Source organism: Tauraco erythrolophus, chromosome 5 (assembly GCF_009769465.1).
Source record: "Tauraco erythrolophus isolate bTauEry1 chromosome 5, bTauEry1.pri, whole genome shotgun sequence".
Taxonomy (NCBI): domain Eukaryota; kingdom Metazoa; phylum Chordata; class Aves; order Musophagiformes; family Musophagidae; genus Tauraco; species Tauraco erythrolophus.
Genome location: NC_141469.1, coordinates 39,764,730 through 39,780,759, shown reverse-complemented (window position 1 = coordinate 39,780,759; position 16,030 = coordinate 39,764,730). Strand labels below are relative to the sequence as shown.

Here is a 16,030-nt window from a genome sequence, read left to right as displayed (position 1 = left end):
ATTTCATACATCACTTCTTTTTCTTTTCCACATAGTTTCTTATCCTTAGTGCTTTACTTTTCAGCGCCAACACTTGGGAGTCCATGTGTAGTTCCCCTAACCTAAAGAACTATAATGAGAAACAACAGGACAAATCTTCCACTTTTTAAGGAGGTAATCTTTGAAGTCATTAATCAGTTATATAATTCAATTAGATGTTCTCAGGTTAATTTTTTTCTTTAAAAATTATTCTGTGACTCATCTGCTGCACAGGTACAATTGGCCTTTAAAACTTTTCAAATTCATAGTCTCTGGCCCTTTCATATTTTTAGTAGGGATCTAGGTGTCTCTTCTTGTGTGAAAGCAGGAAACAAAACACTGGTTATGGCTGACACCACTTCTTGCTGGGTGGGTTTCTGCATGTGGGTTGGCACATTCAGTGGTGGAATAGAAAGGCCTCTGCTCCCAAGAGTGTACAACACAAGAACTCAAGGTAGCCTGGAGGTACTGCATGAAAGGAGAATGTAGACTGACTTCTCTATTTGATAGTTTCCCTTATACTGTTCATTAAAAATAAATAAAGCCTCTTTCACTGTTATAACATGATTGTTTGCATTATTATTATTATTATTATTATTATTATTATTATTATTATTGTTTCTGTAGTGCCTGTAAACCAATATGGGTCAAAGTTCCCATACTGAGAACTAGCCCTAAAATATCATGAACATTTGGCTATGCTTCATTATTTGAGAAAAAGAAGAATAATTTAAGGAAAAGACAAAAATAAATAGGAATAAACTAAACAAAAAAAAAAATAGAATGAGAGAATGAGTTAAGATGAACATGTCAGAACCTTAAAAGGAGAAGATGATATGGAATAACTAGAAATTGAAAAGAGGAAACAAAATGTTTATTTTCTTTGAAATGGAACAGAACTTAAAATCGAAATACTTTGTATAATTGTTTGACAATATGAGGCAAAGTTAGTGACATATTTGGAAGGTGTGCAAATGTGGGATAATGTATTTGGTTTGATTTATTTTTATTGTGCTTTCCTCTTAGGAATCAGTTTAGCTCTACAGATTAATAAAGAAAGGAACTGACATTCAGTTTGAGAGCATATTTAAATAATACAGGACTCATGACATTCTAGTATTTAAATATCCAGAAGAGAAAAATAATTTGCTTATATATTGCCTAGATATAACTTAAAATTTAGTGAAGTATGCACATGATTTTTCAAATGAACAAAAATACGCATCTTCTAGAGTCCTGCCTATATGGAAAAATCTGTGACTCTGATTAGTTATTGTAATTCAATACAGAGAGCCTTCAAAGAAAAAGAAAAATAACTGATAGTAAGTTGGAGATTATATTTTTCTTTCTCTACTTGATAGTCCATAAACAATAGATTATTAATGTTACAGTTTTTCATTATGATTATTTAAAATTATAATGCCTTTCTGAACAAAAATAAAAGTTTCTGAGTTTCTCTAAAGTTAGTAAAAATCGTTTCTAATGGAAAGAGTTAAGCAACTTAAGCTGAGTGGTCGATATCAGACATACTTTATGAAATCGTTTTAGTGTTAGATCGTATGTGTTTCTTTAGTAATAAGAGCGTCTAACGTTGTCTTTTCTGTGGCTTCCCTTCACTTTATTCTAGTGCCGTGTATACCAGTGGACAGGATTTAGTTAAATTGTTAGGATGGGCGCAAGAACAAACCTTTAGGCTTACTCTTATACTATTTAAATATTCTTCAGAGCCTATTCTTCACACTAGGTATCCTCTTGGTAATTGCCTTAATAAACCCACTACAATTAATTTTATGCAAACTATCCAATAAATCAGCTGGGTTGACAAGCCTCTTCTTTTTTCCCTGATGCGTAGCCTGGGCAAGATCTTCCCAGGAACTGTGGAAAACACCTAATTCCCATTCATACATGTTGGAGTTTGGGGTTTAAGTCCTTAGACAGAAAAGCACTGTTTTGTTTCTCAATCAATAAATAGCACACTCTTCCTGGCTGCGGAACGGGAGTTTGGGCAGGGCACGTTTCCTTGACAGCACTATATTTTGCTAGCTGGAGGCACCAGTCATGCCGATGTGTATTTCTTTAATTTCCCTTCTCATTTCCACTGAAGATTCTAATTAGATTCTGGTGATGCTTAGGAAGAGGAAGGGACAGTGTTTCTCTGCACGTTATTCTTTCAAAGGCAGAGGGCAGGAGTTTTGTGACATGCAGCATTTAGCACACGTGAAAACAGATGTCTGTCTTCAGCAAGCTGTCATTTGTCGAACTTAAGAAAAATTGTATTGCGAGAAGCTGGGGAAGGGCTGCGAAGCCGGGGGAGAATCGCAGAGCCCGGGTCTGGGAGCGCTGGAGCGCAGAGCGCTGATAGCAGGGTGCTCCCTGGTGCGAGTTTCCAGGGAGTGTTTCTTCTTGGCACTGACACAGCCAAGTCTCCAGCCTCGACACAGATGTTCCTCCAGCAGCCCTGAAGTAATGCTGCTCGCCGGATACCATGTCATACCCAGGGGTTCGTGGTCCACCTCAGCCTTCTGAGAGGACTCACTACTGATGAAATCAGATGCTTAGAGAAGCATGAGATGCGGGGCTTCATCTAATACTTTATCTCGGCTAGAGCGGCCAGTGAATCGCCGCAGCTCAGCACAGCACCGCGTTACACCACTGCAACTTTCTTCAGAGCAAACTCTTTGGTAAAATCCTCTAATTTCCCTCTGATTGCGAACCGGCGTGAAGACTGGAATGAATTGCCTGTTGGAAGGATGTTGACTCTCGAGTGGGAGTCGGAGGGACTGCAAACAGTGGGTATTGTTGTGATTATATTTGCGTCTCTGAAGCTGCTTCATTTGCTGGGACTGATTGATTTTTCAGAAGGTAAAGTGGTCACTCGCAGTTTGTGCTGTTTGTAGGTGTGCTGTCTGATCTGCTAAAATAGACTTAGGGAGCGTCGGGTATAAAAGCTGTGAAATGAAAAGGCTCGAAAAGTGAAAATAATAACATCCTGACTAAAAATCTGGGTATGCTTCTGCTGGGTTTACTTTGTTATTGTAAAACAGAAGTAGCCACTAGCCTGAAATTTGTATTTTACAGTGAATTGCCAAGTGTCTGTGAGTGGAGGTTATTTAGAAAGACTGAAAACAGTGAACATAATGCCTGTCTGTCAGTTGCCTTTGAAAGCTGTTCTCTGCTACAAAACTTGATAGATTAAGTGGATCTTAGGTCAGTTCACATTCATAACATGCTTTGCTCATCTGATTTATGATGCAATTAGAGTTTTGTTCTGTATCAGTATCTATGTTTTAAAAATCAGTTTCATAGATAAATGCAAAACTCTGTTAGTGCAGGATAAGCTTGAGGATCAAGTGTGCTCAACACCTTTCAAAAGAAGGCATAGATGCCAACATTAAATGTGGGTATTTTAAATATATATAATGAATATATGTTTTAAAATTCCTGTTTGCTTGCTCAGATTCCTGTCTGCTCTCTACTGTACAGGTCATATCATTTCATCTACTCTCAAAGAGGGCTTCATGTTAATTTTAATAGGATATTTATTTCTATACAAAGTGAGATTTTTTTGCATTTCATAAAAATAGACTATTTCAGTTCAGTTATTAATGAGATCTTTTGCTGTCAACTTTTTAACAAAACATCTTGTGTGGACTGCTGTAGTAAACAAAAGCTATTCACTTACTGCAGCCGTGGCTCAAAAAATACTTGCTTTTGTCAGTATGTTTGTACATGTGAACCTAAACCAATCCTTTTTGCTATATGACTGCTTTCCATTGAAATCACACAGCCAAGGAGAGCACTTCAGTTTTCTGAAACGTTAACATTTCATCATGGAATAGACTCTTTGATGGATGTGGATTCACATCATCACCTCATAAAATTGTTCAGTGTGCTGATAAAATGTGAAATCTTTAACACAGCACTTTTATAGTTACTGAACTATTGAAATAAATCATCCTTAAAACCACATGTGGTGAGAATGTATAACATTTGCTGTGCTACTATATAATGCATTGGTTATGGAATTGTAAAGTTACTTTTTTGAATTCTAAGAAAGTGAGTAATTTTTCTATCAAACAGTGCTCACTTTTGTTTTTTTTTTATGCTCTGGATGTGTAGCATTTTTAACATCTAAAAAATCTTCATAGTAGGTATGTGTTAGCTTTGACTTTATAACACGGTAACAGATAGGAAAAAAAAGATTAAAATACAATATTGGTGCTTTAGCAGCTGTACAGTTACATCCCTTTCTTGATTTCTCACAGAATCATATTGCCTTTAAGTCTGTGGGAAAATTTCAACTATGTTAAATCACCTTCATAAAAACAAAGCCCTTATACTGATTTTAATATAAATAAGTTCAAGGTGATATATCAATTGAAGTATAACTTTTTGTTTTAATGAACCCATTAGTGCCATGGCATTTTCTCACATGATAATGTAATATTTTCACTCAAAAGTACCTAGCAACATGAACTGATCTCTAAGTGTAAAAAGATTAAACATTATAAAATACAGTGGATATATATTTATAACATCTGCAGTGTGAAAACTCCAGTGACTCTGGGGATTTTCATTTCCCCTAAGGCCGATCTGTGCTATTTAACTCTTCCATGTTTGGGCACTGTCATCACCATTAAAAAGGAATTCTGCCTCAAATGATTAAGCAATATTTTATAGGGTGTTCAGAACTAATGGTTTATTGTTCTCCTTCTGAATGCAAGGACAAGTTTTCTGTTGATGTAGAAGGAGGACTATGTTTGAATGGCCAGTGATGATCCTGAAACCAAAATAAGCAATGAGCCCGCTCCATCTACCCCAAGGAGGCAGGGCATGAACCGTATGCTGAAACAAATCTGTTGCCCTAGTTAGGCTTTCTGATGTCTTAATATGCTTGTCTTAATATTCCCGATACATTGACTTATTTTGAAAAGATCACTGAAAGATAGGACAGCATGCTTGTCCAAATGTTTGCTGATAAAGGACAGAGAAGACTGCTAAATGACAAATCCTTAGTTGCAAACTTGTTACAACTCCACTGATTTTAGTGAGGTTGTGATGATGCATTACAGTAGTTTCTACGAACAGAGTGACTTGTCTAAGCCCAAACCAAGGGTCAGCAGCAGGAGAACAACTGAAGTGATCTGCAAAAGCACCATGGACGGAGTAACCAGAATGTTTCCATCCTTCCAGTTCACTTTTCCTCTCTGTCCACAGAAGTGTAGAGGTAGCTTCAGCTTCCACTACTCCTTAATCTGTTTGTATTGTGAAACTGCAACAGCTTATTATTTATTTTTATAGACATTTACAATAAGATATAAAATACTCTGCAGTATGTATTTCAGGCACTTTCAGTATTATTTAAAAAAAAAAACCAGGGTTAAAACAATACTACACTTGCAGAGAAATTTCTTTAACACAGATACTGGAAGTGTTCTACCCAGTACAGCTTCTTTGACACACAGTCATTTCTCCTGCAAAAATGGACTTTCAATTGAACAAGCAAAAAAATGGGGGTCTCACTGTACTGTGATGGACAACCACCCTCTTTTCCTTTACAGAGCAAAGCAGTTATGGTGAAAAAGAGCCTGATTTGCCCTCGCTCCTCCATGGGAAAGTAGGAGGATCCAGGCCATCTACTTAGTTTTGTTAGTGTTCAACATTTGGCAGGACAGCGAACCTGATTTGATCCTGTGTCCCAGGCTAAGTACTATGTTTGTCAGCTCTATCCATCCTCTACTTTCCAATAAGCAGGAAAGAGAGACCAGAATAAGGAGAAATCTGGTTTCACTGGAGCCAGCAAGCTATTTCAGTTATAAGGACAGAATTGAATCAATATTACTTTTACTAGAAGAGAGTGAAACTCTCCTTTAGCTCTCCTTCCATTACTTTGAAAGTGGTTTGACATGGATCAATATCTTCCCTCCAGCTTCCTTGCCTGAAACTTTTGGTGCTGGGCAGCTTCCCTCCAAAGCTTTTGTTTTGTTATTCAACTGGAAGGGGAGGAGAGGAGAGTGATGAGAACTGAAGCAAAGGATCAGAGCAGTAAAGTAGCAGCACCAGGCTTAGAGGGAACTCATCCACCAGAAACTTGGAGGGGAGAGATGGCAAAATGAAGGATTCACTTTGTATTTGTGTGTCCAGAATATCTGTCAAGTGGTAACTACATGGAGAGATTACATAAATATATGTGAGCAACTTTGTAAACATCAGAGGACTGTGTAAATCAAAGTCTTTAAAAGGACGAACTTTGTGCCTCTTCCTTAGTCATGCATTGATTATGTTTTGAAGTATAACACCCCATTCAGAAATGTTTTTCTTTTGCTTGTGAATATAATCAACCAATGTTGCAATCTATTTTAGACCCTGCTATTCCTCCCCTTTTCCTTCCACTAATCTCTAACGGTTTCCAGAGTTTGTTAGTATCTTTCAAATGCTTATTCAGATATAAATTTTATGTCTGATATATTGAATGTCCCACAAACTCGAAATCTTTTGGCTAGTATGACCCACTGGTCTCTATATATCTTTCAACTCAATAGTCCATCAAGGCTTGGTAGGAATATTTGATCGTTAGTTTCTCTTACTGTGATGCAAAGCAAAGAGCAGTGCACAGTTATCAATAAACATATTTGGCTGCAAAGTCAGCTTTGAGACTAAATAGAGTAATTTGTTGCTTTGGCTGGAATTCAGAAGTTGGGCAAAATGGGATTTTCTTTAAATAGAGATATTTTTCTGTCTTAGGACATATCTGCTCTGTGCAGATACAGAAAGACCTTTTTTTTTTTCCTTCTGATCTAATTTGGATGGACAGAAGCCACCTTCAGTCCAGAAGTCATGTTAATGCATTTGAATTGATCTCTTCTGTCACACTAACATGCTAAAATGTGGCTGCTTTGATAGCTTGGATACTTAAAAGCACAGAGAGAATAAGGTTGGGTCTGTCTGCAGACATCTGTGTTAACATGTTTTTAGTTACCCTTATGGCTTAGCAAAACCAGTAAGGTTTAAAAAACTGTCTCGAGTGCAGTATGACTCTCACTCGTAGAAAATTAATGATATGAGGAAAGACATATTGCTGAGAAGTTCCCTATTGCTTCATATTTTCCTAAGAAAAAGAACTACAAAAAGCAAGAGAGTTTTTTCCTTGTCTACATGTGGCTGATAAAAATGATCTTGATTTGAATGCCCTACCTGTGCATTGGTGGCTGTGCTACAAGTCCAGCTTCCAACAGACTCTCCTCTGGTGCTCCCTCTCCTGTATCACCTCTCTCAGCCAAACAGGATGCAATGTAATATAGCTCCACAATAAACAGAAAGGTAAGGAATATACCACACCGCAGTATATATCCCCTTGCCTTTTCTCAGCATCTGCTTGTAACACCTGATTAGGATCTGCTGTCAGTAAGCTGTTCAGATTTCACATGATGAAATGTCCATTTCCTACTTACCTTTTTTCTTCTCTAGAGACACTTGAAGGATTGAGGGAACTACTTTATTCTGAGTAGTATCTATCACCTGCCTCAAAAAACTCTGTTCACAAATGCTGATATCCCAGTGCCAATTCATGACATCAAGGTACACAGTAGTGTTAGGTTTCCTGTGATCATCAGTGAATCTTTCACATCAAAAATGAGAACGAATAATTCCTTCAGCATCAAATATATTAGCACCTGTGCACTTAGACTGTTTATTTGCTGAATGTGTCTAGATGAAAGATGTTAAAGTTCAAACATTACCTTTCCGGATGCATAATTCTTCCTCTCAGAGGTGAACAAACTGGATTGCCTTTTTTCTTTGGGTATTTCCTCAACCCTCTTTGTAAATCTTGACAGAGATTCTAGATTCAAGGTCACTGTAGAAAAGTCAGTCTATAGAATTATCTATAGATTGCACAGCAGAGAATAGTTACTTCAGACCAAATGCAAAACTGCATTAAGTTGCTTTAAATCCAATCTTGATCCAAATTGGTGTAAAAATTGAGGTGAAAATTTCAATATACTCATTTATAAGGACATATATTCTTGACATATGTGTTTCTGTATGTTTATGTTGGGTGCGAGACTGGCTGAAACTTACTGAAACTTGTAACCACCCGTTACATATAGCTCAGGGTTGTTGAAGATGTTCTAGTTATGCTTCAGCTTCCCTCAAGAGCTAGGCTCTTCTAGGCTTGGGAGCATGATTTTGTTTGGGAAGCACTGTCTTGATTAACTTTTTTAATAATCTTAACATAATTACATTGAAACTGAAAATTTTTTGTTTTGCTTTTACTTTAGTGGTGTTCCTACCTGGATCTAATGATAAGATGCATCCATACCAATCTGAATTCAAAGTTTAGATACTGTGTGAAAAGTGGAGAGAAATATGTAAGAGATGTTAAAAATAATGATAGAAACCAGGAAGACTTCTGTCAAGACAACTTATGTGGTGTCTCTTCACATGACAGTTCACAGAATGATCTGGCATTATGAATTTTCTTGACTGCTTAGAGAAAACATTTCTTTTTAGTATGCGCTCATTCACTATACTAAAACTTTACTCTCTGGCTCGGGATCACACAGTATAGGTACATCCTAACTTGGGCAGGGCTCCTGTTGGCCACACTGCCCCGTGAGAACTCTTGCCTTCAATCATTGTTTCCTCCACTTGGACTTTTCCTAGTCTTGATGTTTTATTTTTTTCAAGAAAACATTCTTAGTGATAGTCATTTTAGCCTGAGAGATTGACTATTTGCAAGCAGGTAGGGCAGCTTCTCCTTGTATCCATCTTTGCAAAGGTATAGTTACTTTTAAGCATCATTTGAAGTTTCTTCAAGGGATAGTATTCATCTTAAGCAGATCATTCATCCAAAGATATCAGGGTTTTTACCACTTCTACTTCCATGCTAGATCAGATGTCCCTTTCTCAGGACAATTTTACTGTCATTGTTCAAGTACATTTATGAATCCCTGTGTTGAGTACAAACACATTTGAGATGCAATTGGAGTAAAATATATTTGAATTATCAATCAGAGTAGAAAAAAAAGAGTACTAATTTTTATAAGGATGTACTGTATGTATGAACTGTGACCAACCCTGCATCTGACTTTTACAGAATAATAAAATAAATGGATTCTTTATCAACAAAGGAAATCAGAAGATGAAGGAAAGATCACATAGAAAACAGCCAGTATTCAATCATAACAACCATTATTGGTCAAAATTACATATCTTTGAAAAGGGAAGGAGGTATTTTCTCTGAGAATATAGAGACAAACTCCCAAAATAAAGGTAGGTAATATACATTTGATATTTGTAGCAAAGTCTGCATCTAACCAGTGTGCATCCCAGAGTGGATACAGGGAGCTTCCTACAGACTGCCCTGCTTAGGCATTTTCCCTCTGCACTTTGTCACTGCTTCAGGCTAAGGCTGCTTTTCAAATGTAGCTCCACATAAAATAATTCATGTTAAGATGACAAAGATTTGGTATGACAAAATATGCTTCTGAAAAATTACTACACTTGCTCAGATGAGATTAGGTGAGGAGAGAAAAGCATTACCTTATCACTAGTGTACTTTAGGGCTGAGAATCTAGAAGACTTTACTGTTAGAATATGATATTTGCAAAGACATAAATAATCATTGCCTCAAGTGACATTACAGAATAAGATTAAATATGCGAAATGATGGAATGACTGAACGAAAGAAAAAAACATCCATAATAGTGCACTGATGTAGAAATAATGTAGGCACTTTTGGTCTCTTAAATTATTTTTTCCATGTTTGACGCAGTTTTTGACCAGAATCCTTTGACCTTTGATATTAAAGAGACATGGGAGAAACTCAGTGAATTATGTGTATTTGCTTACATTCAGACCTATATGAAACATCAAGATTTCCAAAGCAGATGAATCTGTTCCATGTAACGTGAAAATAATAGCAGAATTTAAAGACGTTATGTTATAATTTCATTGTCTAGCATGCATTTTAGCTCATAATAAAGATTCTTATGGAACTACCTTTGGGAAAAATTGCAAAAGAAGCCATAATGCTGGTTTTGCACTCATCTGGATACTAATGCTGTATAGATGCTTCATGTTCCTATAGCAGTATAAAGAAGCACAAATCAGACTGTTCTCTTTATAGAAATGTAATATACCCTTCCAAAGTCTGTAGTCTATGAACTTTTTGAAATAGCCTAACAGTAGATTGGGTACCTGTGCATACATTTGTTCAAGAGAGAAATAATCTAAAATTAAGACTTTGTGTACCAAACACTAAGTAAATTTTAATGGTATGGTATGGTATGCCAAGGGGACGACTGTATGCCAGAAGGTCTGACATAGGTGCACGTAGGTCACTCTTAATGTTTAAAAAAAAAAAAATTATCATTACTGATCAATTCATTATTTGTCTTTAAAATATGTTACTACTGAATAGTCTATATTTCCATATTAAAAATGTAGGCTATTGTGCAGATTAATTATTTTATGTTTGCTTGTACGTAGATGGATGGATTCCATATGTATATTTGCCTGATTTTTGAGTATGCATATAGATGAACAGACCTTGAATATTTCTGATAGACATATGCCCATATTTTGGGCACATTTTTTAGCCTTCCACTAATCACTTAAGAAAGAATGAGTTATGTCATGTAAAACAAATCATTGTTCAGCCAACAGGGCTTTCAAATGTTAGAAGGATGGATATTGATCGAAGTTCATGTAAATGAGTCAAACCAAAATGAAGTGCAACAGTTCAGTGACTATTTCATGATGCTCTCAGAGGTGGTTTGTTCCTTGCAGATAAATCTGCAGAATTTGGAGTTAGAGAGTGAAATTAGTGGAATTAGAGGAGAGATGGTTGAGAAGTAAGAGGAAAAAAAACGTCTAATTTGCTTAGTGATCTGTCACCAAACGAATAAGTAGAGAGTTAAGGAGGGCTTCAAAAAAATTTTAAACCTAAATGGAATAATTAGGAAAGTAAGTAGAAAGGCTTATGAGTCTCAATGAATTAAATTTTTATGTCATGTGTCAGTCATATTACATTTGAGCTTGTACTCCTGTATAAGGAGAGGAAATGTAGCATTCCATGCTCAAAAAAAAAAGAGAATTATATTCCCCTGTGATCTAATGGGGAACACCTTACTAAGTTGTGATTCTCCAGATATCTACAGTGATAGAAGCACTGGTTTCAGCCTAGCTATATCTAAAACATGCAGTCACAATGTTTAACCTATGTGCTAACAGTTTGAGCTATATTCTCTTTGTACTGTATATTCTTTAGATTCCTTTGCTTCTTGATAAAAGATGGAGTTCTAAATTCTACATGTCATCATGAAATTTGAGCTAATACAAACTGGGTAGGTCAGCGTTTGTCTTGCAAAATTATATTTATGAAACAATAATCTGTATCCCTCCCTCTGAGATGACAACAGAAAAATATTCCACTAGATGTGAAATATAGCTCCTGGTGAAAGATATCACTTTCCAAAATGGTAGAGCAGTGGTATTGTTTACATTGAAATGCTTACTGCTAGTTATTTTATACAATATATGTGATTAGTATCCTTAGACTATTAGCTAATCTGCATTCAGCCTCTCCCTATATTTCTTCTATAGTTTGAGTTGTTTATAAGGTACGTCATTATTTCTCTGTCAGAAAGAAACTTCATTATCAGCAACTTCAATTACATAATTAAAAGAATCACAATTAAATAGTAAGAAAGCTGATTGGCATTCAGGATCCCTCATTACAATTCCTTTCCTTTGTGACCTTAGGAAATCTTCTAGACAGTGGTAAAAGTTGTACTAGTTAACTCACTGGCTGCTGGCCGCTGTGAGAGTAAGTAGATTGAAAGTTGCTACAGATGATAAAGTAGTGAGGCTGTATGAGTATTGAGACACATATCGATAAACTTCTTTAGTCTGGCAAAACTAGGAGCCCAAGTTTGAAACTTGATCACAGTGAGCGATGGTTATAAATAGCTTCAATCTTGTGAGAGTTTTTAAACAAAAAAGGCACTCTGAATCCAACCAGAAATTTGTTGCCATCAGTCAATATCAAAGATTTTGGTTTTTAGTACAAATGATATATACTTTCTTGTTGAGAAAGCAGGTAGTCTCATCTCAGATTCCAATAAAAAGCTATTGTAAAATAAATTACATTGATTTTTACTGTAGCGTAGTAAGTATCTTCTGTTGTCCTCTTATATACTTTCTTCAGTTACAAATGGTTCATATTACCTATTGTTTTTAAGAGAAACCTTGCTCTTTCTTCTTTGTTTATTATGAGCAATATAATTTATTTAAGCTTATACATACAGAGAAGAATACACTCCTTTATGAGATAGCACATAGAATACATATAGACACATATGTAGTTTAATATATATGGAAAATAATTTGAAATTTCAATTTATGGTGTACTATGTATAAGTAGATGGATTTGGAGAATTTCATAGACTACAAATTAAAAAAAAATTCTTTGCTGATTTGTATTTGCTTTGAAATATTTCAAAATACAGGCCGTATTTCTCAATGTCTTAATCAGGTGAACAGTCTTTTAATACATCGTATTTGTAATATGATTGCACTTTTAATTTCAGTACAAGATGCTATTTTATTATTCAAGTGTGAAGACTCTCTACTGGATTCTGTTTTCCTAAACATAAGACATATAATTTATTTTAATTTAAACTTGCAAAATAAATTATAAATAATAACTTAAAAGAATTTTTTTATAGCGTAACATTGCAGATAGACTCCTTGTTATGTTTCAATAATGATGCACTGCAAGCAAATGTTTCTTCATTTTATTTTAATAATAAGTAATATGATTTACATTGCTAAAAAAAAAAAAAATCCAGGTCTTTCTCCCTCTGGGTAATTTTCCAACCTCATTACTGAAATCACTAAATGGGGCCCAATCAATTAACTCGCAATAATCGTTTTGGGATTCGATTCAGCCCCTGATCCTCAGGTATATCAGAAAACTGTAATTTTTCTGCTTACTTTTCTCAGATGAACAAATCTAATTCATTGCACTATATATGGAGGTTATACTATGTAACAGAGGTTACACATGTCCGTCACTTTACTCTGTCTATGGAGAGAGATGCATAAAATAGTGCATTCTGAATACAGCAATCAACACAAGTATAGGCTGTTTTTATAAAAGTAGAGAACCTCAAAGTAATACCAATAAATTGATGCTTTGCTGTGTACCCATATATTACCATGAATTTGTGCTTCTAGCTTTTTTCCAAATGAAGATGTAATTGCTGGAAATAGCATTATTTAAAAGCTTTTATTCAGATCTCTTATCTGTGCCAGGTTAAACGTGTATCTCATGAATGAATGCTTGAATAGAAGTATCTGAAAAGTCTTAATTAAGTAAAATCCTTAGCAGCAAACTCTTACTTTTATGAATTTTACTAAATTATGCAATTTTGTATTATTTGTATAACCAGAGACAGTAGTCACATCCATTATATTGGTTATTATTTAAAAAACAAGAGAGTTTCTACCCAAAGGCTTTATAGTTCAAGGGATGTTTCTATTTTACTGCTTCAGAAGCAGCCAGAGAGAAGGCGGCTGGTGCCTTGGAGCAGCAATCCCATTCTTTTGAATGCTGTTTTTAATCATAGAATCATAGAATGGCATAGGCTAGAAGGGACCTTAGAGATCATCTAATCCAACCTCCCTGTCATGGGCAGGGACGCCTCTCAAATAGATCAGGCTACTCAAGGCTCTGTCCAACTTGGCCTTGAACACCTCCAGGGAGGGGGCATCCACAACTTCTCTGGGCAATTTATTCCAAAGTCTTACCACCCTCGTACTGAAGAATTTCTTTCTAAAATCTAATCTAAATCTGTTCTCCTAAGGAGAGAAATCTCCTAATCTAAATCTGTTCTCCTTTAAGGAGGACTTAGAACTATCATGGGTTAATTCATTAAGACAGTGAAACACCTAAGGAACTGCAAGGAAGGAACCACAGCAGGGTTTGTTAAGGACCTGATGATGTTAGCAGTATTTTAAGATTAGATAAAATTGAAGGACAATTACAACAGGCTTCACAGGCTCAAGGCAAGCAAGCTATAGCTCCTGTTAATTTTTGCTCTTCTACTAAATGTATGTATACATATCTGTGCACATGTATATATGGCCATGCAGACAAAACCCAGAGGAACTTGGGGGCAGGGGAAGGACATCACAAAAAAAAAAATAATCAAACTTCAGGATTTTCTGTTGTTGCTGTTTTCCCAGAGAAGTATAGTTATTTACTATATTGAATGATAAGTGAACATTTGAAAAACAACTGCATTCAAACAAAGAAGCCTATATATAGTTGGCAATGCAGAAATATAAATAAAGATGTTTTGGTTTTTAGACGCATTGAACTATAAGATTTGTGGCAGATTTCAGAAGAAACTTTTTTGAAAGTCAGGCCACCTCAATTCAGATTCCTAGATATTGATCTTTGTGACCCAGTTTAGACACCTACGTTTGAAAATGTGCTTTAAGGACTGGTGATTCTTCACATGATATTTATCTTCAGTAGAATTTTTTTTTTTTTCTTTTTTGATTTTTTTTAGGACCGTTAAGTTGTATGGTCAATCTCTTCAGTGAGATGAATCCAGGGAGGTCTAAAGCATGCCCTGATACCTAATTTATCCAGATTTTGGTAGTTTAGTGTGAAGTGTAGCAGACTCAAGTAGCCAGGAAGCTACGTGGAAATTACATTAAACTACTTCATACTGATAAAACACATTTCATAGACTTGTTTTTTGAATAATCTCCCTCATTCTTGTTTCAATAAAGACTAGTCTTACCTTGCAGGCAGTAAGAAACATTATTTAACATCAAGTTATTCACAATGTATTACTATTGTACTATACAGTTGCACATTTCTGAGAAAACAAAAAAGAACTTAATAACAATTTTATTATTTTAATCCTATTATAATTGAATTCATAAATTAGAGAATTGTTCCTGCTTTGGAATGTATTTGAGAATGGTTAAGAGAGTTTAATTCTAAAAATGAATGGGGAAAAAATATTGTCTCTACTCAGGTATTTTAAAAGAGAAGTAGTAACATTCATATTTTCTATTGCTTTCTTGCAGTTGTGGTCATCTTGCAAAATATGTCTCTGAGTTGAAACCTTAGTTCCTAAAAAATTATATAGAGGATTTTTGCTATAAGTCTTTCTGTCACATTATTAAAAAGGAGAAGGAAGAATAAGTTAATAAGTTAGAATTGAGGTTTTGTTTATTTTCCTTTAGTGTTTATGGAGAGAAATTGAAAATACGAAGCTTTCACTGAATGAAAACTCAGGAATTCATGGAGGTGTTATAAATATTATTTGACAGAATATGGTAAAGTTTCACCTCATTTAATGTTTTCTGATTATCTTGTTTAATATCTATTTTCATATTTGATAAATGTTTTACCTTTAAATCATGGTTTTCGCTCCCAAAACTTGCAAGAATAGCAGAATTAAAAAAGGAGGAAATGAAAGGAATTAATTTCAAGTCTCTAGATTCCTATCTCAAATGTATTCTTTTAATGTAAATTTATCCTCTAGTCATACTAAATACTTAGCACTTTTCAAGATGAGACTATGGAAGGTTTAAAAGCAGACAAAAGTATTAAACTCTCTTTAAGCTAGATTCTAGAAACACTCAATAGTGGGCAGTTCCTAATGGAGAATGTTTATGTGAGAACTCACCTCTTCTGAAATTTTCACCCATATCTGTCAGCCTAAATATAATAGTAGTGTGCAAAGCTCTTTGAAGATAATTTTACTAAGCTTGCACAGAAGTTAATCCACGGAGAGTTGTTTAAGACCTAAGAGTAAGTCATAACTTGGATATCTATAGTGTCCAAACTTCATGTTCTTCTGTAGAGACCTGAATTGCACTCTGATATTTCACACAATTGTATATGTGTATGACTCCTCTCACATTTTTTTTTCCTAATTAGTAAACTTCTCACTTCTGAAACATTGCTTTATGGTGACAACAG

General features: G+C 35.2%; 1 protein-coding gene across 4 annotated transcripts in view; it reads left to right on the top strand.

Moving 5' to 3' along the window:
- Positions 1–16,030, top strand: part of KCNIP4 (potassium voltage-gated channel interacting protein 4) — a 356,486-nt gene that overhangs the window by 237,795 nt on the left and 102,661 nt on the right. For 2 of the 4 annotated variants that reach the window (XM_086611447.1, XM_086611446.1), the window contains exon 1: positions 2,769–2,880. The exons of the other annotated variants lie outside the window; for them this stretch is intronic. In XM_086611447.1, coding sequence (XP_086467573.1) covers positions 2,769–2,880 — 112 coding nt within the window. Of the gene's footprint in view, positions 1–2,768; positions 2,881–16,030 lie in introns of those variants that run through there. 4 annotated transcript variants of the gene reach the window in all.